Below are 22,552 nucleotides of genomic sequence, written 5' to 3' on the forward strand. Positions count from 1 at the left end.
CCCCAAGGCCCTCCGCCTTGTGCGCCAGGCGGTGTTTCTTGAGGCCGTAGGTGTTGGCAAAACCCTCGCCACAGGAGGAGCAGCGGAAGGGCCGCCCGCCCTGGTGGGCCGCCAGGTGCTTTCGGAAGTAGCCGGGATCCTTGAAGGCCTTGAGGCAGGCTGGGCAGCGGAGCTCGGGCCGCGGTGGCTCGTGGGCACGCTGGTGGCGCAGCACAGAGCTCAGGTAGAAGAAGCCCTTGCCGCAGTGCTCACAGCGATAGGCACGCTCGCCCAGGTGCAGCCGCTGGTGCNCAGCACTTAATCCCCTCCCCCGGGGTGTGAGGGACTCCGTCACCCTGGTGATAGGTTTATTGTCTCTGCTCTGTACAAGCCGCGTCCGCCCCCCGCCCCACCCCCCACAATCCGAAAGAGCACCCAGGCCCCCTTGTGCCCTCCCTGCTCCAGTCGCATCCCACTGTCCAGCCGGACCCCACAGGGGAAGGGCGGTTCACGCCCATCTCCACCGAAGCTCGTCAGGAAAGAATGCTGCTGGGGCGGGGGACTGACGGGGGTTACAAAGAAGGGTCGAACGGAGGATCAAGTTTAGTGTCAGACAGGATGAGAGGAGGGCCAGAGGAGTCTAGTTTGGGAGTGATTCAGCCTTGTGTCTTGTACAATGTGGGCCTCAGAGGAGGCTAGTCTGTCTGAAGTTCCGAAGAACGGAGGGGGCAGCTGGTCAGGAGGGGCAGAGTCTGACCTGCGGCCGGGAAGGGGCAAGTCTGGAAGGGGACAGCTCAGTGGAGTGGTGCAGGGGAAGACCCCTAGTCAGGCCTCTTTCCCGGCCAACGTGCCGGCTCCTGCTCCAGGACCCCCAAGGCCCTCCGCCTTGTGCGCCAGGCGGTGTTTCTTGAGGCCATAGGTGTTGGCAAAACCCTCGCCACAGGAGGAGCAGCGGAAGGGCCGCCCGCCCTGGTGGGCCGCCAGGTGCTTTCGGAAGTAGCCGGGATCCTTGAAGGCCTTGAGGCAGGCTGGGCAGCGGAGCTCGGGCCGCGGTGGCTCGTGGGCACGCTGGTGGCGCAGCACAGAGCTCAGGTAGAAGAAGCCCTTGCCGCAGTGCTCGCAGCGATAGGCACGCTCGCCCAGGTGCAGCCGCTGGTGCTCCAGCAGGTTGGAGCGGTAGCGGAAGGTCTTGCCGCAGGCGCCACAGCGCTGGGGCCGGGCCACTGCGTGCAGCCGCCGGTGCTCCGCCAAGCTGGATGACTGTGCGAAGCGCTTGGCGCACACACCACACTTGAAGGCCCGCTCACCCGTGTGCACCACACGGTGCTGCCGCAAGTACCAGGAGCGCAGGAAGCCTCGACCGCACACGCCACACCGGTAGGGCCGCTGCTCCGTGTGGCAGCGCTGGTGGCGCATCAGCAGGGCCGCCTCCCAGAAGCGCTTTCCACACACCGGGCAGCGGAAGCCCCGCTTCTGCCGGTGACTGCGCCGGTGCAGAAGCAGGTCATAGGCACCAGCGAAGCTCTGGCCGCAGAGCCCGCAGCCCATGGTCCGCCGCACCAGGTGCACGTACTTGTGAGTGACCAGGCCCAGGAAGTGCTTGAAGCTCTGGCCGCAAGTGGCACAGCTGAATCGCTCGGGGCCCGAGCTGGCGCCCCCACCGCCCCCAGCCCCTGCAGCACCGCCAGCATCATCACCCCCGGACACCCCTGCCAGTGCAGCCACGGCCGCCCCCACCTCCCCCGCCAGCCCATTGTCCAGCACGCCGGCTGCCTCGGCACCGCCAGAGGCATCCGCGGGCTGCTGGCCGCTGGGGGCAGGCGGGAGCAGGCGCTCGGGGGCAGCCTGGTGGACCAGCTTGTGCCACATGAGGTTCTCGATGAAGCCGAAGGTCTTGCCACAGGCATCGCAACCATAGGGCTTCTCCGACATGTGGGCCTCCTTGTGGCTCATGACGTGGAACAGATCTGGAAAGTGCTCCCCACAGTCCGAGCAGGGGTAGCTCAGGCCCTCAGTGGCCCCTGCGGCTGTGGCTGAGGTTCCGGAACCACAAGTTCCAGGCGCGCCCTGGGTGGTGGGGAGGCCGGCAGCGCCGGCCAGGGCGCAGGGCAGCTGCAGCCGGTGCACCTGGCGGTGGCGCGTCAGGCTCTGCGGGTAGCCGAAGACCTTGCCGCAGAGCTCGCACTTATAGGGGCGCTCGCGAGTGTGCACCACGTGATGCTTGCTCAGGTGGAAGGATTCGCGGAAGCGCTTCCCACACACCGGACACTGATGTGGCTTCTCGCCTGTGTGGATGCGCTCGTGGCGCTTCAGGGTCTCTCGGCGCCCGAAGCCGCGTCCACAGATGCCGCAGCAGAAGGTCTTCCCGGGGCCGCTGGCGCCCGCGCTGCCTGTCCCACTGGTCCCCGCACCAAGCAGCAGAGGGTGTGCACCCAGGAGCGGCACGGGCATGGCCCCGTACACCACGGCCGCTGCGGCCGCCGCCGCCTTCTCACTGTCTGTGGCAGGGGCGTCGGGCGGTAGCAAGTAGGGCCCGGGAGGAAAGGTTGGCCCGGGCTGTGAAACAGCAGCCACCGAATCCTTGGGTGCATCAGGGGTGGCGGGCGGTGCGTGTGCGGCCTTGTGGCGGAGCAGGCTCTGAGGTGCTGAATAGGACTTGCCACACAGGTCGCAGGGGTACATGGGCCGGGGCCCTGCCGCACCCGCGTGCGCCGCCTGGTGCTTGAGCAGGTAGGCAGCGTCGCGGAAGGCCTTGCCGCAGACCCCGCAGGGCAGGCGCAGGAGGTCCGCTGAGTGTGTCTTCACGTGGCGCTTGAGGCTCTCCCTTCGGTTGAAGCTCTTGCTGCACACGGAGCACGAGAAGGGCTTCTCGCCCGTGTGGATGATCTGGTGCTGGTGCAGGTGGCTGGGTTTCTTGAAGACCTTCCAGCAGAGTGGACAAGCGAATGGGCCCTCACCACCGCCACCGCCACCGCCGCCTGCCGCCGGAGGAGGCACCCCCACATTTGCTGGTGTGCCTGGGGCCGTGTTCCCTTCGGCGGAGGCTGCAGGAGCGGAAGGCGTGGATGGTGGGCCAGCAGGGACCGGTGTGGGCGCACCAGGGGTGGGGACCCCGGGGGCGGGGGCACCAGCGGTGGGGAGAGCGGGCAGGCCCAACGGTGGGAGGGCTGCACCTGGTTGCGGTAGGACCCCTGCAGTGGGCGGAGCATCCTTGTGGCAGCGGCGGTGGCGGATGAGGCTGGAGACGTGGTTGTAGGTGCGGCCACAGACGCCGCACTCGTAGGGCCTCTCCCCCGAGTGCACCAGCATGTGCTGGACCAGGTGCGAGGACTGCTTGAAGGACTTCTGGCACACGCCGCACGGGAAGCGCCGCTCCATCAGGTACTTCAGCCTACGGAAGTAGCCCTTGTCGTCCTTGGTGGGGTCACAGGCCACCCCTGCAGCGGGTCCCGGCGGGGTCTGTGAGGGAGCAGGGAGTGGCCCGGGTGTCCCAGCGGCAGTGGCCAGCCCTGGGGTCACCCCCGGCCCGGAAGTGGGCCCTCCACGTTTCAGGTTCCCAAACAGGTGCTGGTGCCCTGAGAGGTCCACAATGCCCCACTGTGGGGCTGGGAAGGCAGCGTCAAAGAGGGGGGGCGGGGGCGCCCCGAAGGCGGGTGGCAAGGGTGGGTCAGGCTTCTTGGCTTGGGAGGATGAGGAGGAGGAGGCGGACGACGACGACGAGGTGGACGAAGCGGAGGATGACGACGAGGAGGGCGTCTCGGCCTTAGGCTTGAAGGCGGCCTGGGGCGGGTAGTCGTACTGGGGTGGCGGGGGCTGCGGCGGGGGCTGCGGCGGGGGCCCAGGCGTGCAGGGCAGGGCCGCCACCGCCTTGGCGTGCTCCCCATACAGCTCCATGGGCTCGAAGCGCTGGTGGTTGAGGAACTCCAGGAAGTCGAAGGGGTAGCTCTGGAAATGCACCCCGTCCTCGCCCCCGAGGCCGCCGCCCCCGCCGCTGCCCGCTGCGTTTGCCTCCATCTCAGCCGGTGGGGTAGTGAGACCTTGCGGAGAAAAGGATGCAGCTGAGCCAGCTCCTAGGAGGGGCACGGGATCTTCCGGGGTGCGAAGGGGGCTGTGTGCGCTGGAGACTCACGTCCGACCCCCACCCATATTCTCCAGTGCTCACACATCTCTTCCAACCCCCCAGACCCTGTATCCCTGCAGGCCTCTACTCTCTCTCCTTCTCAGACCCCAGTTCTCCCAGCACCCCTGACCTCTGGTCTCAATCTTCTTTGCAAGCACTCAGGCCTCTGCTCTGTGCCCCGCCCCCCCAACCCCTACCCCCGAAATCAGCCCTCTGTCCCCTCTGGTTCTGTCCAATCACAATAATTGTTTCTATCAGAGTATTTAAAAGGGTGGCCCCTGGAGCCAGAATGCCAGGAGGGAATCTAAGCTGTGTGACCACCAGCAAGGTCCTGAACTTCTCTGTGCCTGGATTTCCTCATTCACAAATAAAGGTGACAAAGCACATCCCTACTTCACAGCTGACAGGGGGTCGGAGCTAACAGAACCACAAGGCCCTCGAGGGACGCTGGCCCCTGGTACTCTGCGAGCACGCAGTCACAAGAGGTGTTGTGTCGTTACCGCTGTCACTGCTGGCAGGAACGGAGAGTCGGCAGAGGATGGGAGTGGAGACAGTGTCGGGAGGGGTGGGGAGTGGTGCTGGCCTGGACAGACGGGCTGCCGCTGGGGGCTGGCAGAGAGGGAAGGCAGCCTGGCAGAGCAGGAGGCGGGTGGCCCGGGCACACCTGGGTTCGTGTCCCACCTCCTTCCCACAGTCTCTGTCTCTAAAGGGGCAGTGACCCCTGGACTGCAGGGGAGTTTAAGGGGGCTAAACAGGATGTAAGGTAACGCACTGGCTGGCAGAGCTCACGAGGTCCCCGGGGCTCTTTGGACCTTCAGTGACGTCACTGGTCTGGGAAAAGCCCGATGGCAGCCGCTTAGGGAGCCTTTTTCTGTCCCCTCCCAGACAGCGGTCATTCTTTGGGCGCCTTGTTTAAAAGGCTTTCCCTTCCTGACTGCCGCTGCCCACTGCACCCCGCCAGCTCCTGCCAATGACCCCAGGGGCCTCAGCAAACGCTTATGCTGCGTCCAGGGTGACAGTGGGAGAAAGGAAGGAAGCCCCCAAGGTCTGTTGTGCTTCTCAACAACCACCCCTGCCCCTGGGGGGCCGGGTCTGCACCTGTACCCACAGCAGGAGTTGGGGGGCGCAGCAAGACCAGGGCCTATCGGCCCCCAGTCACTCAGCTGGCTCTCTCCCCTCAGGTGAAAGGTGAGTGTCTCCTCCCCCCCTGCCCGGAGGTGATATTTTTAGCTGCCCGCGCTGGGCGTCCTTGGAGGAGACCCAACAGCCCATGTCCTTCACGGATAGGCGTGGTTGGCGTGGGAGCAGACGCTGGGAGCGGGGAGCCAGGGCTGGAGTGGCAGGTGGGCATGAAGGAAGCAGGTGGCAGAAGGGTGCGGGGAGGAGGGGCGAGAGGGTGGGCGGGAAGCTGTCTGGGGCAGAAGCCACTGACAGGCTCCCCTCCATCGGCCCACACAGGGCTAACAGCTGCCCCTGACTGGGCATGGCCTAGGGGCTGCCGGTCTGAGCACACTGTGTTTGGTAACTCACGGAATCCCCAGCACGACTCTACGCGACTACGAGCGAGGGACAGTGGCTGTGCCCACTTGACAAATGAGCAAACGCACAGAGAGGTCCAACGACTTGCCCAAGGTCACAGAGTCAGTCTGGGACTCAACCCACACCCTCTCCCCACAAGGTTGTTCCCTGAGGCAGGGGCAGGTAGGGGTAGAACCGAGGAGTTAAGGCCCTTACTTGGGGGTGCTCCCTGGATTATGAGGGGCCCCAGAGAAGAGGAGGGTGGTCCCTGTCCTGAGCACACAGAAGAGCGATGTGCTGAGGCTGTGCCATCTACCTGGCATGTCCTTCCCTGCACCTCAAGGCTCTCTCCTGCCTCCTTTAGGTCTCTGCTCTGATGTCACCTCATCACTTCCTAGCCCCTTGTCTTGCTGCAGTTTTCATCACGGTCACTGCCACCAATTTACTGGGTCCATTTCATTTGCTGTGGGTTTCCTGTCTGGCCTCCACACCTAACAGCAAGAACTCACCTGCCCTGTCAGCCTCTGTGCCTGGCTCCTTGCACAGGGCCTGGAAGAGTGTGCGTGCTCTATAAATACCTGCTGCTGCGTGGGAACTCAGCAGCACCCTCCTCCATCACCAGGGGGCCCACAAAGAAAGCGTCAGGGAAGTTAGCAGCATGGAAATGCAAATGCAGCCTACTTGGGAGATGCAGCCAAAGCAGTGCTCAGAGGTAAATTTATAGCTGTAAATGCCTCCACTGATAAATATTTGTCGAATGAGTAAAAGGGTAAGACTAAGGTGACCGAACACCCCCAGGAAGGGAGGGGGACATGGCGCAGCGTCTGAGCTGACACTGAGGTGAGTGCCTGGCAGAAGGAATCAGGGGATGCTGATGTGACGAGGGCAGGTGGGCAGAGGCTGCAGGGATGCATGCCAGGAGCAGGGGATGCTCCTGGGCGACAGGACTGCTCAGACTCATGCTCATTCCCTGAGAAATCAGAGACATTTCCGCTTTCAGGGGACCCGAGCCTTCCACTGGTGTCTCTCTAAGGGGAGATGGCCTCAGGAGGGTTTCTTGCAGAGTGTCCCAGGGCAAGAAACGGTCTCCAGGGGCAGGAGCGCCACGGCAACCACGGCCACAGTCAGAGCAGCTCCTGTTTATTATTGGAGCGAATCGACAGGACCCATCACCCTGACACAGCACAACAGCCCTGTGCCATCACTGGTCCCATCTTGTAAGTGGGGAAACTGAGGAGAGGGGTGGGATTGTTTCCCCCACGTCAGAGAGCCAGTAGAGGGGAGAGCAGAGCGGGTGTTGGAGTCCAGATCTCTCTCTCTTTCTAAAAAGATTTTATTTACCTATTTTAGAGGGAGGGGAAGGGAAGAAGAGAGGGAGAGAAACATCAATGTGTGGGTGCCTCTCATGCACCCCCCCGACTGTGGCCCCCCAGGGGACCTGGCCTGCAACCCAGGCACGTGTCTTGACCAGGAATTGAACCAGCGACCTTTTGGTTCACAGGCCAGCACTCAGGCCATTGAGCCACACCAGCCAGGGCAGATTCCAGGTGTCTCTGATGCCAGGACCTGTGAGCCATTCCCCTGCATCAAGCTGCCTTGTGATAAAATTCCAGCCTGTTCATGCCAGTAACGGTAACACCTAGTAGCATGATGGTATGATATATTTACATACGGAGCACCCGTCTACCTCCTTTACAGCGTCCACTCAGTGACTCTTCCCAACAATCCCAGAAGACGGTTACAATTGTTAACTGTCTCACAGAAGAAGAGCCTGAGGGCCAGAGAGGTAAATTAATCTCCGCAAGTCACACCATCACAAGTGGCAGGGCCAGGGGCAGAGGACAGGCTGTGGGGCTCCAGCAGGCATGCTCGGACCCCCTCCTTGCTGCCTTTCAATATTTCTTCTAAACAAAGGAAGGTCCCCACCCCACCTTTTACTGCAAATATACTTGGTCTCACACACCGCCCTGCCACCCCTCCCCAGGACTAGCCGCCGGCATTTACTGAATACAAACAACCACTGTACTAGGTCTGTTATGTGGCACGTCTCCATCAAACTTCAAAATAAAGCCCTGGCTGGTGTAGCTCAGTGGATTGAGCGCGGGCCTGCAAACCACACGATCATGGTTCGATTCCCAGTCAGGGCACATGCCTGGGTTGCAGGCCAGTTCCCAGGAGGGGACCCATGAGAGATAACCATACATTGATATTTCCCTCCCTCTCTCCTTCCCTTCCCCTCTAAAGATAAATAAAACTTAAAAACAAAAGTAAACCAAAAAAACCTTCAAAACAAGACTCATGAGATAATTTATAGGCAAGAACACGAAGACCAACCATGCAGTGACTGCATCTCACTCCAAGTCCTTTTGATGACCTACACAGCCCCCGTGGCCCCCTGCTGCCCCTCCCACGTGCCAGCTACATTCCTGCCCCAGGCCTTTGCACTGGCTGTTGCTGCTGCCCAAATGCTCTGCCTCGCTCCCCAGCCTCCTTCACATCTCTGCTCAAAGTCCTCTCCTCAGCGAGGCTCTCGTGCTGCCTACAACCCGTCCCTCAGACCGACCCTCCACCACTCCCCAAATGGCTCAACTTCTCTCCTAACCAGGCGCATCCCCTAATAAACCACACACACTCCACTTGCTGGTCTTGCTGCTGGCGGTCTCTCCCTGAGCTGGGCTCCATGCATGCCAGGATCTTTACTTGATTTGATCACTAGGACCTATCCCCAGGACCCAGCACAGTGCCTGCCTCCAAAAAGACTTGTTAAGTGAATGAGAATGAGGCTAGGAAAAGATGGAGTGGTTTGCTCGGTGAGATGAACACCAGTGGCATCCAAAGTTCATCCTCTTAACCATTTCATTCTCAGGGGAGGAGAGCTGAGAGCCACCTCCAGGGTGGGCCACAGCTGTCCCTGAGAAGGGGGTAACTTTTTGGTGCACGGCTTTTTGGAAGGACAAGATGACAACAGGAAGTTCTTGATAGAGGCTTCCTGCCGCCCTCTGACACTGCAGCCTTTGTAACACTATACCCTTACCCTGCTGGATTTTCTTCACACACACGTCTTTTCTTTTTTTAACTGTCTACCCCATGAACTAGCATATGCACCCCACAAGGACGAAGGGTTCTACTTTGTCCCCTGTTGCATGCCCAGTGTGTAGTAGGGGCTCATTAAACAGCTGTTGAACAAACGGATGAACAAATGGCAGTACATCCTGGGCTTGCTAAAGTGGACAAAGGCCAGATGACTGATGGCGATGCCCCAACCTCCAGGACCCTCAAAGATCACACCTTCTCTCCCCTCACTCCAACCTCTTGGGCCTCCCAGGTTGCTCCACACAGGCCACGCCCACACCCACCTCAGGACATTTGCACTGCTTTTCTCTCTGCCTGCAGCAGTCTCCCCATATCTCCGCATGGCTAAGTAAGCTCTGCCAATTCAGGCTGCACCTCTGAATTAGCTACCAGGCTCTCAGAAAACAGCATTGATCACGTTTGATTACTTGTTTTTGATCTGTCTGCTCAAGTGGCCTGTTGAAGCCACAGAAAGAAAGACTGTGTGCCTATCCCTCCTTCACAGCTATATGCCCTGGCCTAGAAGAGCGCATATCTGTTCAGTTAGGATCAAAAGAATGGATGGATGCCTGGGCAGAAAAATGCTCCTGCCCCAGTGAAGCTAGGGAACTTCTACAGGGAGTCCAGGAGGATGGAGTGAGAGCTGGATGAGCAGGGGCAGGTTAGGATGAGTTCCTAGAGTCTGGGGGAGAGGCTCATTCTGAGAGTGAAGGCCTCATGGAGGGGCGCTGCCCTGCGGGACAAGGACCAAAGGCAGGACGCGACCCGGAAAAAGATGGGGTGGGAACTGGGGCTACACTGGCAGCTATTCCTACTTGAAAAGGGAGAGGATGTGTGTATGAGAACGCACCTCTAGAGGGAGCTGTTCTATGCGGGGAGGGTCTGCGGGGTGGAAAAGGGGTATTTTCAACGGTAATTACTAGGGTGGAGGGCGGTGCAGAAGGAAAAAAAGGTATTCTTCGCTGCTGACCAGAAGTGTGAGTATTTTTACACCAAGGAAGGCGGCGTTGGGGAGGGGGTGGTTAGGAGTTTTGGGGGGCTGTGTGTCTGTGGACAGAGGTAATGGGGGGCATTCCGCTATAAAGCACAAATGCAACACTTTTTGGTGGCAACCTATAGAGGTAACTAAGGGAGGGTTCGGGAGTAGCTGCTCTGCGTGGGCGAGGGCAATGCTGGTGGCATTTGGGGGGCTGTCCTGGAGGAAGCAATAACGGGGGGCTACGTAGAAGAGAGCCTACCAAAAAGCAGCAGTATAGAGAAACGCCATGAAAGACAGCGCTTTGGCCCCCGTCCTCCATGGGGGCGTTAATGGGCCAGATTTCTGGGTGCTCATATGGGGGAGCAGTGATGGGGGCCCCTGGCGAGGGCCCGGCGCGAGAAGCACTGATGAGGACTCTCTGAGGACCAGAGCGGGCCTGGGCGGGAACCCCCGCCCCCCCGCCCCCAGGCCCCCGGGCCACGCGCCCCGTCACTCACCGGCGCCGGGGTCTCCGCCGGGAGGAGGCCGAGGAGGCGGAGGAGGCGCCGCCGCACAGGGGAGACCCGAGGGCCTGACCGGAAGTGCCGCCCCTCCCCCTCCCCGGCCGCCCCGCACCGCCCGCCTGCCCGGAAGCGGAAGTTGCGCTCGTCTCCGGGGCGCCGGCGTGAAGAAGCGGAAAAAGAAGGCTACGGCGGCAGCGGCGGCGGCCACCGGGAGAAGGAAGTGCGCCTGCGCACTGGCTCAGGGGAAGCAAGCGGGGAAAGCCTAGGCGACTTCCGGTAGGCGAGCCGAGCAACTGCGCCTGCGCTCTGAGCGCCCGCTTCTTAGGGCACCGCTCCGATCATCCAGTTAAGCCACGCCCTTCGCACAAATCTCACGCTTAAGCCCCGCCCCCGGCCTGAGTCATTTTTATTTATCACAAACCCCGCGCGACGTCTCAAAATACGACCTCCTCATCTTGGGCCCACAAATTTTCTCTTATACGTTTCCACCTACAAGACCTCACTCTGGAACCCGACCTCTTCCACCTAAGCCCCACCCTCAGTCACGCCTTTTTCCTCTAGACCCCGCCTCTCAAACGGTTTAGGCCGAGCCACGCCTCCCTTGGTTAAGCTCCGCCCCACATTCCCCAGCTTTTAAGCTCCCCCTCTCACAATTTTAATGTGATTTTGTGTCTCGAACCTCTAAACTTTCTAAAGCCTTCTCTTAAACCAGTGGTTTTCACACTATGGTCCAAACACCAGCAGCAGAGGCATTGTTAGAAATGGAAGTTCTCGCCTTGGCTGGTGTAACTCAGTGGATTGAGTGCGGGCGAACCAGAGGATGGCGGTTGGATTCCCAGTCAGGGCACATGCCTGGGTTGCAGGCCAGTTCCCTGCAGGCCAACTCCCAGCAGGGGTCGCATGAAAGACAACCATACATACATTGATGTTTCTCTCCCTCCTTCCCCTCTGAAGATAAATAAATAAATAAATAATAAAATCTTAAAAAAAAAAGAAATGGAAGTTCTCAGGTCCCCTAATCCAGACGTGACGTTCTGAATCAGAAACCCTGGGGGTACAAACTTTAGTTATAAAATATAGAAGTCACGAGACGTCATTCGCATATAGCAAATATACTCAATAATGTCGTAATAACTTCGTATGGTGACAGATGGTAACTAGACTGATTGTGATTATTTCTTATAGAAATACCGAATCCCAGCCCTAATATGTCAACTAAAAATAAATAATAATAAAGCCCTGTAGGTGATTCTCATGCAGGCGGAAGTCGGAAGCACAGCTTTACCACACACTTGACACTGCCCCTCTCACACATCTCTGCACACCTCACCCCTAACTCAGCCCCACCCAAAGCAGCTAAGCCCAGTTCTATTCAGCCCACCCTGCTAAGTTCCCCCTCTCAGGGATTCCCTTAGTCACTTCTCTCTTTGGTACCCCTTCCCTTCCCTCGGCCTGAATAACAGTCAGGCCCACCTCTCAGCATCCTAACAGTTCGTTCCCACCCCTCCTGACACCTTGCTCTCCTAGTTTCCCCTTGAAGCCCCACCCCTCAGATAAACCCTATCCAATCCTCTAAATCGCTCACTTTCTGCCTAAAACAACTTAAGCTCCACCCCAGTTCATACAGCCCTTCTCCTAAGCCCCGCCTACAGTTCTCACCTGCCTGTCCAATAAGCCTCTTGGCTCAGCCCCAGCCCCCACTTCCTACTGCCTTTGCAGGTCGCTCCAATCCACACCCCCTACCTACCTACCTACCTACCTAAGCCTTGGCAACGCTGTCAGTTCTGCCAGGGACTACCAACTTAGTTTTTCCTTCCAAGCAGGGTCAGGACAAAGAGACGGGGCAAAGTGGTGGCTGCAGAATTTCCAGGAATCTGGCTGGAATGGGGATGGAAGACTAGAGTCACATCTACGCCAAAGGGTCAATGTTTTACTTAGAGTGGATATTTAGGGGAGTGCTTTGGGGTCTTCTAGAGGTGAAAGAGGGGACAAAGGCTCCCCACAAGCCACTTCTTCAGCACCAACAAGTTAATGAGGCACATGACATGGGGACCCCCAAATTCCATGCACCCCCATGGGTAGTAAAGTGGCAGGAGGGGATCTGAAAGGAATAGAGAAGGGCCAGCCCTGGTACCATCACCGAACACACGCAGGAAGCCAGAAGGCAGTGATTTATTTTCATGGCTCTTGCCTCCAAGGGCCTGTCAGTCCAGGAGTGGGTGGCAGAAGGCAGCAGGGCCCAGAAGTTGAGGTCCTTACCTGCAACCCCCTCCCACAACAGGAAGACCACCAGACCTGAGGGTGTCCCAGCCTCCCTGCCCAGGCGCAGCACCAGCTGAACCCCCAGCTCTAAACTTGACCTGGGGAGGGGTGGCTGGGGGTGTGGGTCAGGCCGGCTCTTTCCCTTCCAGCTCCTCTTCCTCGGCCCCTGCTGTGGCCGGGATGCCCTCATCGTCCCATGGTGGCTCAGACCCTGGGTCCAGGGCACACACGGGTGCCCCCACGGCCTCGGGGTGCTTGCGTTTGGCATGGCGCCGGAGCGAGTTGGCCTCTGTGAAGCGCAGCCGGCAGATAGGGCACTGGTAGGGGCGCTCCCCGGAGTGGACGCGGTGGTGGTGGGCCAGCTCACCCGCCTCACGGAAGCGGCGGGGACAGAGTGGGCAGCGGAAGGGCCGCAGGCCGGCATGGATATTGCAGTGCCGCCGCAGGTGGCTGGACCGCTTGAAGGTCTTGCCGCAGTCCTTGCACTCGTGCGGCTTCAGCTCAGAATGCGAGATGCTATGGCGCTCCAGGTCCGAGAGGTAGGGGAAGGCCCGCAGGCACACCGGGCAGAAGTGTGGGGCCTTCTTTGGGCCGGAGCCCTCAGGCCCACCTGCTACTGACCCTTCAGAGACTGTATAGGGCACACCCTGATCATCAATCAGCAGAAGGTCGCTGCCACTGTCGCTGCCCACAGGGACTGTCACCCCTTGCACCAGCGGGGACTCCTGCCCTGACTTGGGGGGGCGGCCCCGCTTCCGAGGGAGGCAGGCCTTGAGCGTCTGATTGGAGGAAGTGGCCCCCCCAGCACGTCCGCCTCGGCGGCTCCGGGAAACAGAAGGAGGTAAGGCCAGAGGTTTCTCTTCTTCCTCAGGCAAAGACGAAGGCAACGGGTCTGGGCTAGGGGTGTCCATTGAGCAGTGGGGGCCTTGGGTCTGGGCACCAGAGCCGGGCTAAGAGGAGAGAAAGAGCAGCTGTCAGCGCAGGGAGGGTCTGGAGCACCCATTGTCCCCCAAGACCTCACCCATTCCTTTGTCTGGGTCTCACAAGCTGGGCATGGCTGACATTTACCTGGATCCACAATTATAGCGATGCTGGTGAGGAAAAGAGCAAGATAATTCTGTGCCAGTTGGTAAACAGGCACTGCCCTGAGCCTCACAGGTGTTCCCCAGGCCTCCCGGACCCCTGCCAAGGATCTCGAAGTTCAAGGTCAACTTGAGCCAAAATAAAGAAAAATCCTGAAGGGAGTACAGAGTCCAACTGAGGGTACAGGCCAGTATTGTGATCCTTAAAGCAGACAGTCCATCAAATCCCAGAGCCACAGAGGCCTGAGAAATGTTTTTGTCCCCTCTCTTGATTGGCAGAAGCGGGAGGGCGAGGGGTTCAGGACCAGAAGAAGAAAGGGACTGGTCCCAGGTGCTGTTTGATCCGGAGTCGGTGAGGAAATATATTGGAGTCTGGTCTCCGGAGTCAGATGTTCTGGGTTCGATTCCTCAGTCTGTCACTTACTCTCTCTGTGGCTTTGGGTAAGGCGCTCACTTTCCTAAGCTTCAGTAAGCCTTCTGCAAAATTGGACGAGTAGTCCCACCAACTTGCAGGAACATGCCATGAGGACAATACACATAAAGTGCTCAGTACACAGAGCACTTAGGAGACATTAGCCCTGTGAGTAAGGTTTCAAACACCCTCATTTTCCAAATGGGAAAACTGAGGTACAGGAAAGTCAAGTCAGTTGCCCAAGCTCCCTGTGTCAGGAAGTGGCGGGGCTAAGACTCGAACCAGATATCACGCAGACACAAGAGCCCAGGGAATGAGAAGAAAGGGACTCAGGGGACAAGAGGACATCATGGGGTTCGTTGGTCCTGTGTTTGAATGCAGCTGTGAAGTGGAAATGCCAGAGTTGACCGTTGGCTCACAGTACGGACTCGATAAACAACCACCACCACCGCCATCATCATCAGAGCTCCAACCAAGGAACTAGGGGTGAGGGAGTTAGCACAGGTGTAGTTTAGGCGCAGGGGCCGCAGGTGCCACTGCGCCCACTTGGAACAGGCACGCAGGCGGAAGCCCAGAGGCGGGACAAACACTTTTCCTGGATTGCAAGGTTCACTCCGGTGGGGGTACCTGAACTAAAACCAGGGGTTCCGGAGCTGGGCTCCGACCCTCGCCCTCCCCCCGAACACTAGAAGACGCGCGCCCAGCGGCCCCCGAGCGCGTAAGGCGGGCCCTGCGGGGGCGGCGGCCAATGAGCGGCGCCGGGCCGCGGACGGTGGGGGCCGCCAGGAAGGGGGTCTGCGCGAGCGCGCGCACCCGGGCCGGCTCCGCGGGGCGGGAGGTCGGCGAGCGCACGCCGCTGCGAGCGCAGAAGCAGGAGCAGGTGTTGGGGGGCGCGCTCCGGGAGCGCGCGGCCCCAAGCCTTCCCTCCCTCCGCTCCCCTTCCCCCGCCCGGACCCCCTCCTCTCGGGTACCTCATTTGCATGCCGCCAGGGCTCGAGAGTGTGCGCGCGCGGGGGGCTACGGGGCCGACGCATGGGAAGGGGCGGGGGAGAAGGGGCCCTGCCCCGCGGTGGCGCGCACGACAGGCAGCCCCGCCCCTCAGAACGCTTGCCGGAGGCCCCGCCCACCACCCCACCCCGTCGGACCCGCGCCCTCTGGGAACAAAGGGACGCGCTGGGTCCTAAGGGCCGCGAACATCAGTGCCTGCGCGCACGGCGCACTAGGTCACCCCGAGCGGGAAGTAACCCACTGACACGACCCAGCCAGGTAGAAATGCCTCTCCTTCCACAAAGTGCCCGGTCGGAGACCCAATCAAAAACAAGTACCGAAAGGATGAGAAACGGGAAAATGGCTGCTCCTTCCCGTAATTAACATGGCGCCTGATAAACTTCAATGCCTCCTGGAGGGCTTAGGACAAGATGGAGCCTGCTGTTTCCTATCTCTGTCGCAATAGGAGGACTTTGATTTCTCTTTTCCCCTGATGCAACTCTAACATCCTACTCAGAAGGAGCCTGAGGCTGCGAAAATGGACTCAGATCTGCCCTCACCCGCCAGCGTCGACACCGCTTGAAGAAGCGGCACGCTGAGCTTGGTGCCCTTAATCTGTATGGCGCTGGGGTCACCCTGAGCCCCGCCCCTCTTCCTGCCCTTACCTAAGATGGCGCTGGTGTGGCTTCTCTCATAGTGCTGGGAAAGAGACGGGAAAGAGGGAGAAGGGCGGGCGGCTGGGAGGAGGGAGGCCAAGAAGGCGGGAGAAAGGGGGAGTACGAGGGAAAGGTAGCTGAGGCGGAAGTCAAGGGGCCCCCCGGGTGGAAGTGACGCTACCCCCGCTGCCCAAAATGTCGGCGCCCAGAGGGAGGTGTAAGTAATTAAAGAGGAAAGCCGACTGACTTTCCTGGCCTCCCGCGGCCGCCCTAGGGCTCCAGAACCCCAGCGCAGTACGAGAGAGGTGGACTCGCCTGGCCGCGGTCCCGCTTAGCCTGCCCCCACACCGGGCGCCCGGGGCCGCACCTTTTAGGAGTGGGGGGAGGGGTACAAAAGGCCAGCTCTGAGCGCCTGGGTCCTGGAGCGGACTGGGGAGGGGGGCAGGCCCCGCAGGCTACTGGGTGGGGAGGAGGCGGGGCCTAGTGGAAGCTGGGGGGCGGGGTAATGGTTGGGAGGAGTCTCTAGGCGTGGTTTACGGATAGGATGGGTGGGGCATGGAGGAAGCAGGTCTACGGGTGGGAGTGGGAGGAGCTTAGGCAAAGGGGTGGGGCTGCTAAAGGGGCGTGGCTCAAAGTGGTAGAAGGACCCGAAGCTGCGGGGTCCTAATTAGAGTTGAATGGGGAAAATGGGGCTTAGAGTAAAGGCAGCAGGAGCTCAGAGTAGAAGGGGTGGAGTTTGTGCCGGGGCGTGGCTTAGAGAAAGGTGGACAAAGTGACGGGGTGGGGTTTATGCGTGTGATTTGGGGAGTCTTAGTGGAAATAGCAAGTCTTTATAATGCAGGTGAAATGACTTAGGAGGCCTGGGGCGAGACTTGGAAGGGTTGAGAAAGTGAGAAGTGTTGGGTAGGCCGGATCTTGGAAAGGACAGGGCTGACTTCAAGGCTGGGTTTAAAGGCAAATTGAGTGGGGGTTGGCGACAGATCTTAGTGGGGAAGAGACGTGGGACTTAAAGAGGAAATTTGGAGGAACTGAGTAGATAGCAATAACCGCCACTGGTGAGCTAGGTCCTCCTATCACCCGTATTTTGCAAGTGAAAAGAGTCTCAGTGGGTTTTATCTGAGGTTCCAGGAGTTGAATCTTCAAAGAAGAGTGGAAGGAGTTTACAGTGGAGTGGGAGGGGCTTGTCAAGGAATACAGGAGGCTCCTGAAATAGTTTTGAGGGACTTTGGAGAGTAGGCGGGATTCGAGCAAGAGTGGGTGGGGCCTAGAGGATGAGGAATCTTCACAAAGGGTGGATGAGAAAAATCACTGGGGTAAAGGCGACTGGGAGTGATTAGGTAGATTAGCAGATGAGTGGGAGAAGGGTTTGTAGTGGAAGGGGTTTAAAGGTTAGGTAGATTAGCAGATGAGTGGGAGAAGGGTTTGTAGTGGAAGGGGTTTAATGGCCTGGTCCTGGTGGGAGTGGCTTAAAGGTTAGTGGTCAGGGCTCCAAAAGGATAGGTGGGGGGTAGTGGAAGGGGTTTAAAGATTAGGTAGATTAGCAGATGAGTGGGAGAAGGGTTTGTAGTGGAAGGGGTTTAATGGCCTGGTCCTGGTGGGAGTGGCTTAAAGGTTAGTGGTCAGGGCTCCAAAAGGATAGGTGGGGGGTCTGAGTCCCAAGAGCCTGATGTGGGAGGACTAAGGAGAGGTGACTCCCTCACCTTCCCTCACTGTCTCCCTTGCTCCAGAGAGCCCCCCACCCACAACTGCCCTCACGCCACGCCACCATGGATGACGCCCCACTGGCAGCGCCCCCTGTCCCTGCCCCGGCCCCAGCACCGCCCGCCGCCGCCCCCCGCGTCCCGTTTCACTGCAGTGAGTGTGGCAAGAGCTTCCGCTACCGCTCGGACCTGCGGCGCCACTTCGCGCGTCACACTGCTCTCAAGCCCCATGCGTGTCCACGCTGTGGCAAGGGCTTCAAGCACAGCTTCAACCTGGCCAACCACCTGCGCTCGCACACGGGTGAGCGGCCCTACCGCTGCTCCGCCTGCCCCAAGGGGTTCCGAGACTCCACTGGCCTATTGCACCACCAGGTGAGTCCTGCAGGCCCATCCAGCTGCCCCCCACCCCCCACCCCCGGGCTGGAAGCGCCCTTGGAGCCCCAGCCCCACCCTGGGCAACAGAGAAAACTTTTTTTCTCTTCCTCGCTCCCGGCCAAAGCGCCCTGACCAGTCGAAGCACCAGGGCTTTCTCTTCCAGTCTCCACCTGTTTAGGGATCATAGTACATGTGCCCCCCCTCCATAGGCTCCTCTTCTACCGCACCCCCTGCCCAAACACCCTGTTCCCCTGCACACCAGCCTCTGCAGTTTTGTGTTCATTCTTCCCTTGCCATTTTTAAAAACAGACATACCACATATGTACTTAATTCTTTTATTCAGTGATGATCCGTTGAGAGCTTTCCCTGCTCCCAACACTGGGGTCGCCAAAGGGAAATCAGTCAAGTCCTAGCGTTTGGAGAAACTTACATTCCACCAAAGGTAGACAGTCAGCGAGAAAGCAAATACTCATGCAAGAATGTTCTAGGAAGGGAGCAGGGTTAGGAAGGAAATGAAACAACAACAAGCCAATGTGCAGGAGCAAAGTGGGGAGAGCCAAGGGCCACCAGACAAGGTGGGGAAGGGCAGGGCAGTGTGATGTGGGAGCTGAGACCTGAAGGATGAGCAGGCATCCACCATGGGAACAGCATTGCAGGCAGAGGGAACAGCAAGTGCAAAGGCCCTGAGATGGGAGCAGCTTGGTGTGTACCAGAAAGGGATCGGAAGCCGCGTGGTTGGGGTGGAGTGAGCCTGGGGCAGAGCAGAAGGAGGTGAGGTAGAGGGCCAGCGGGGGCTGGGTCACGAACACCTTCCTGGCTGCTGTGAGGAGTGGGGTTTTATTCCACGGGCCAGACATTCCCGCTACAAGTTCAAGCAAAACCAGACGCCTCCCTGGCCTCTCACACTAGTCCCTTCCCCTGTCTCATGGTATCTGCCTTGGCTCAGGACCTCACAGCCTGGCAGTTGACCCCAACTTTACAAGCGGTCTGATGAGCTCCTGTCTCCTCATCATGTCCAGCCTCTGTGACCTGGAACCCTCCCACTAAAACCCCTGATCCTTAACCTGATGTGACACGCACAGCCCTCTGAGGCCTCACCACGGGCCAGGAGGAGGTTATAATTCAACTGAGAATTTAATGAATATCTAAGGTCTGCAGGGTCCTGGGGGGGCGGGGTGGGGAGGACAGAGACAAAACAGACACAGTCCACTCCTTCTGTGGCTTCCCAGAGCCCTGAGTCTAGTGGGGGCGACAGTCACTGAATGACCAGGTTAATAAATGTCGAGACATGAGGACAGTGGGTCACCGTATCCTGACGGCTAATACAGTTGTCTGGGCAGACACCACCAGTCGACAGAACTCTGCACTCCAACGCCTGTCTGGGTCAACATTGGTAGAGACTGCTGCCAGGTCAGGCGGTCTCACTCAGCCACCTGACCACATTTCGGGTGCTCCACCGCCATGCGTGGCTAGTGGTCACCAGTTGGCGAGTACAGAAAGGGAACGTTTCCACCAGATGGAAAGTGCAGAGGCTTCTGTTCAATGGCTCTGCTGTCAAAGTCGCCACAGCATTTGCAGGGAGAGTCCCACCTCCTACCCCAGGGGACTGCCAGGGCCCCTCTCCACTCCCCGCAACATCCACTGGTTTGAGGGAGATAAGTAGCACATCGGAAAGTTTGCTGAGAAGAGGGTATTCGTTGTCCGAGTTTTCACAGAAAGTGGAAGGCAGAGCTGGGACTTGTACCCAGGCTGGCCAGGGTTCACCTCCTCAGTGCTTAGCCGCTCTCCCAGGAAGTCCCAGTCTCCGAGGTGGGCTTGCTGGACTTGAGTTAGAGTGAGTCGGGAACAGCGGGAGAAAGAGCTCCCCTCTTCCTCAGGAAAAGCGCGTGCAAAGGTGCGGAGGCCCGACTGACTAAGGGCATGCCAGGATGGCCCAGAGCAGAGAAACAGCGGGAGGGCATAGAGGCTGGATCATGGCCTTGTAAACCTGGCAGGGGGCTTGGGCCACCTCCCTCTGAGGGTCCAGAAATCTGTCTTGCGGACTAGACCCTCAGCCCTGATACTCTACTCTCCCTCCCGTCCCCCAGGTCGTCCACACTGGTGAGAAGCCCTACTGCTGCCTGGTCTGCGAGCTCCGCTTTTCCTCGCGTTCCAGTCTGGGTCGCCACCTCAAGCGCCAGCACCGAGGCGTGCTCCCGCCCCCACTGCAGCCGGGCCCTGGGCTGCCAGCCCTGAGTGCGCCCTGCTCTGTCTGCTGCAACGTGGGGCCCTGCTCCGTGTGTGGGGGCGCGGGTGCCGGCAGTGGAGAGGGCCCAGAGGGGGCGGGCCCCGGCAGCTGGGGGCTGGCAGAGGCCGCCGCTGCTGCCGCCGCAGCCTCACTGCCCCCATTCGCATGTGGTGCCTGCGCACGGCGCTTCGACCATGGCCGTGAGCTGGCGGCCCATTGGGCCGCACACACCGACGTGAAGCCCTTTAAGTGCCCGCGCTGCGAGCGCGACTTCAACGCGCCTGCCCTGCTAGAGCGGCACAAGCTAACCCATGACCTGCAGGGCCCGGGCGCACCCCCAGCGCAGGCCTGGGCTGCAGGGGCTGGTGCAGGGCCTGAGACTCCCGCAGAGGGTGGCGCTGCGGAAGCGGGTGATGCCAGGCCGGCCTGGGACGGCGGGCTGCTCCTGGGCCGTGTGGGGGGCGGTGTGCCCGAGCTGGGGGCGCTGCTCCCAGAGGGCGGCGGGGAGGCCCCTGCTCCTGCGGCCGCGGCGGAGCCGTCGGAAGACACCCTGTACCAGTGCGATTGCGGGACCTTCTTCGCCTCGGCCGCGGCGCTGGCCAGCCACCTGGAGGCGCACTCGGGGCCGGCCACCTACGGCTGCGGCCACTGTGGAGCGCTGTACGCAGCCCTGGCGGCTCTGGAGGAGCACAGGCGAGCCAGCCACGGGGAAGGCGGCGAGGCGGAGGCGTCCACGGCGGCCCCCGAGGGGGAGCCCACCTCGGGGGAACCGGCATCCAGCTCTGGCCGCAGCAAGAAGATCTTTGGCTGCTCCGAGTGCGAGAAGCTGTTCCGCTCACCGCGGGACCTGGAGAGGCACGTGCTGGTGCACACGGGCGAGAAGCCGTTCCCGTGCCTCGAGTGCGGCAAGTTCTTCCGCCACGAGTGCTACCTCAAGCGCCACCGGCTGCTGCATGGCACCGAGCGGCCCTTCCCCTGCCACATCTGCGGCAAGGGCTTCATCACCCTCAGCAACCTCTCCAGGCACCTGAAGCTGCACCGGGGCATGGACTGACCGTGCCGCTGCCCAGGGCTGGACTCGTGGCCCCGGGGGGACTGCCCGAATCCAGACGTGCGCCCTGAGTGCAGTAACCCTGGCTGGGCCACCAGAAATCCACATAGGCCCCTCAGCTGGGGGTCCCGGATCCATGAAGACTCTTGAGCTTGAGGCCTCCCTGGAACCTGTGCTGGGCGCCCCCTAACCAATGGGCCCCTAGGCTGGGGGACCAGGGGATGAGAAGTGGGTCTCCACAGGTACTTCTCACCTTAAGGGTCCTCATGAAAGATGGGCGCCCCTCCCCCAAGGGGAGCCTGCCTCTCCCTGAGAGCAATCATTCCCAAGGACCTGGATCTGGAGAATGTGGGGCAGCCATGCCCCTAAGGGTCCCCAGGTCCCCTCTGAATGCTACCCACCAGAGTCACTGATGCCCGTAGGGAACGGATAGCGCCGGAATCTGCCTTTCCCCGGTCTCATTCCCTCTGCTGAGAGAGGACCAGGGCAGATGCCCCCTGCCCTCAACCTGCTCCCTGAGTAGGCGTGCCCCCCTACTGCGGAACGGATCGACCCTAACGATCGTCCCCATCCCCAAACACTAGAATAGGCCGGTTGGAAAATCCCCCCTGCCCAGTAGGATGAACTGATCCAGAGACCCACCCTCCTGTCCAGTGGCAAGGGCTGGCCCAGGCTGTGGCCTGCACCCCACCCCCCTCAGTGAGTAGGGCAGACACACTGCTCCTCTTCTGCGTCATTCTCCATCCTGTGGACCCACCTGAGAGGGAGGTGGTGCACACTGGAGTCTCCCTCCTGCTCTGCTGTAGAACGTGTCCGTCTTTCCATTCCTGTCCATTCGTCTGTCTCTGTGTTCCTCCCAACATCAAGGGAAAGCGGGGTTTGGCTAGGGGGACTTCCCCATGAGCCTCGACCTCACCCCCTCTTCCCAGTCCCCAATGTCTCCAGGATCCCCAATAAACCTTGTCCTGTCAGTCAGTGCTGCCTCATTGTCTGAACTTGGGCTCCAGGGGGTAGGAATTTCTCCCTCTCTGACTTAGGACAAGCCCCCTAAATTGAGACAGAGCCTTCCTCTGCCCCTGAAATAGTGCCCACCCCCTAAAATCCAAAATGGTTTAAGTGTCCTCTAAACAGAGCCCTGCCCCTAAACACAAGACCCACCTCCAAAGATGAACACGCCCCTCACCCCAGAACCAGACAGGTCCTTCCGAAACCACCAATCCTATGGACCATGCCCTCTAAAAACTGTCTCCTTCCAGACAAGTTCCCACCTTAGACTCTGCTTCCTGGGTTAGTTCCTTCGAGGTACCTTCAACCTCAGATTAGGCTCTGCCGGTCAGAGAACAGGCGGGCCTTCAGATTGCTTCCTGGGCATCAGGGTACATTCCTGTACCAAGTGCCCATCGCATGCCGGGCATTGTAACCCCTCCGGGGACCCAATGGCAAACATCCACTTGTGGAGTTGTTGATAGTCCAGTGTGAGCCCAACGGGGGGTAGCAAAGAGTAACAGACGAAGAAGGCGATTTCGGAGGGTTGTGAGCACTCTGAAGGAAATGAGGTAGGGTGTTAGGGAAGGGAGTGGCTGAACTTTGCCGCCTTCGGTGAGGGGGTCTGGATAGGCTTCCTGCGAA

General features: G+C 59.9%; 3 protein-coding genes across 7 annotated transcripts; 1 reads left to right on the forward strand and 2 right to left on the reverse strand.

The window, feature by feature from the left end:
- Positions 1–322: 322 nt before the first annotated feature.
- On the reverse strand, positions 323–10,398 carry ZNF865 (zinc finger protein 865). The gene is made up of 2 exons (XM_037038060.1): positions 10,166–10,398; positions 323–4,016 (listed from the first exon to the last, which is right to left on the reverse strand). Exon 2 carries the CDS (start codon positions 3,991–3,993, stop codon positions 805–807), a length of 3,189 nt encoding a protein of 1,062 aa, XP_036893955.1. The 5' UTR covers positions 3,994–4,016; positions 10,166–10,398; the 3' UTR covers positions 323–804.
- A 1,927-nt stretch (positions 10,399–12,325) lies between these two features.
- Positions 12,326–15,666, reverse strand: ZNF524 (zinc finger protein 524). Of its 5 annotated transcripts, none has more exons than XM_037038074.1 (3): positions 15,580–15,650; positions 13,502–14,407; positions 12,326–13,383 (listed from the first exon to the last, which is right to left on the reverse strand). In XM_037038074.1, the coding sequence occupies exon 3, from the start codon at positions 13,342–13,344 to the stop codon at positions 12,559–12,561; it is 786 nt and encodes a 261-aa protein (XP_036893969.1). In that variant the 5' UTR covers positions 13,345–13,383; positions 13,502–14,407; positions 15,580–15,650; the 3' UTR covers positions 12,326–12,558. The 5 variants fall into 5 exon arrangements, with proteins under 5 accessions (XP_036893969.1, XP_036893968.1, XP_036893967.1 ...); XM_037038073.1 differs by lacking the exon at positions 15,580–15,650 and adding an exon at positions 14,899–14,971; XM_037038072.1 differs by lacking the exon at positions 13,502–14,407 and having other exon boundaries at positions 15,580–15,666.
- Positions 15,667–15,731: 65 nt separating this feature from the next.
- Positions 15,732–21,899, forward strand: FIZ1 (FLT3 interacting zinc finger 1). The gene is made up of 3 exons (XM_037038063.1): positions 15,732–15,787; positions 17,298–17,642; positions 19,733–21,899. Exons 2-3 carry the CDS (start codon positions 17,337–17,339, stop codon positions 20,924–20,926), a joined length of 1,500 nt encoding a protein of 499 aa, XP_036893958.1. The 5' UTR covers positions 15,732–15,787; positions 17,298–17,336; the 3' UTR covers positions 20,927–21,899.
- The last annotated feature ends 653 nt before the right edge of the window (positions 21,900–22,552 follow it).

The sequence above is a fragment of the Sturnira hondurensis genome, unplaced genomic scaffold (genome assembly GCF_014824575.4).
Source record: "Sturnira hondurensis isolate 20B ecotype Veracruz unplaced genomic scaffold, ASM1482457v3 Scaffold0024124, whole genome shotgun sequence".
Lineage (NCBI taxonomy): Eukaryota > Metazoa > Chordata > Mammalia > Chiroptera > Phyllostomidae > Sturnira > Sturnira hondurensis.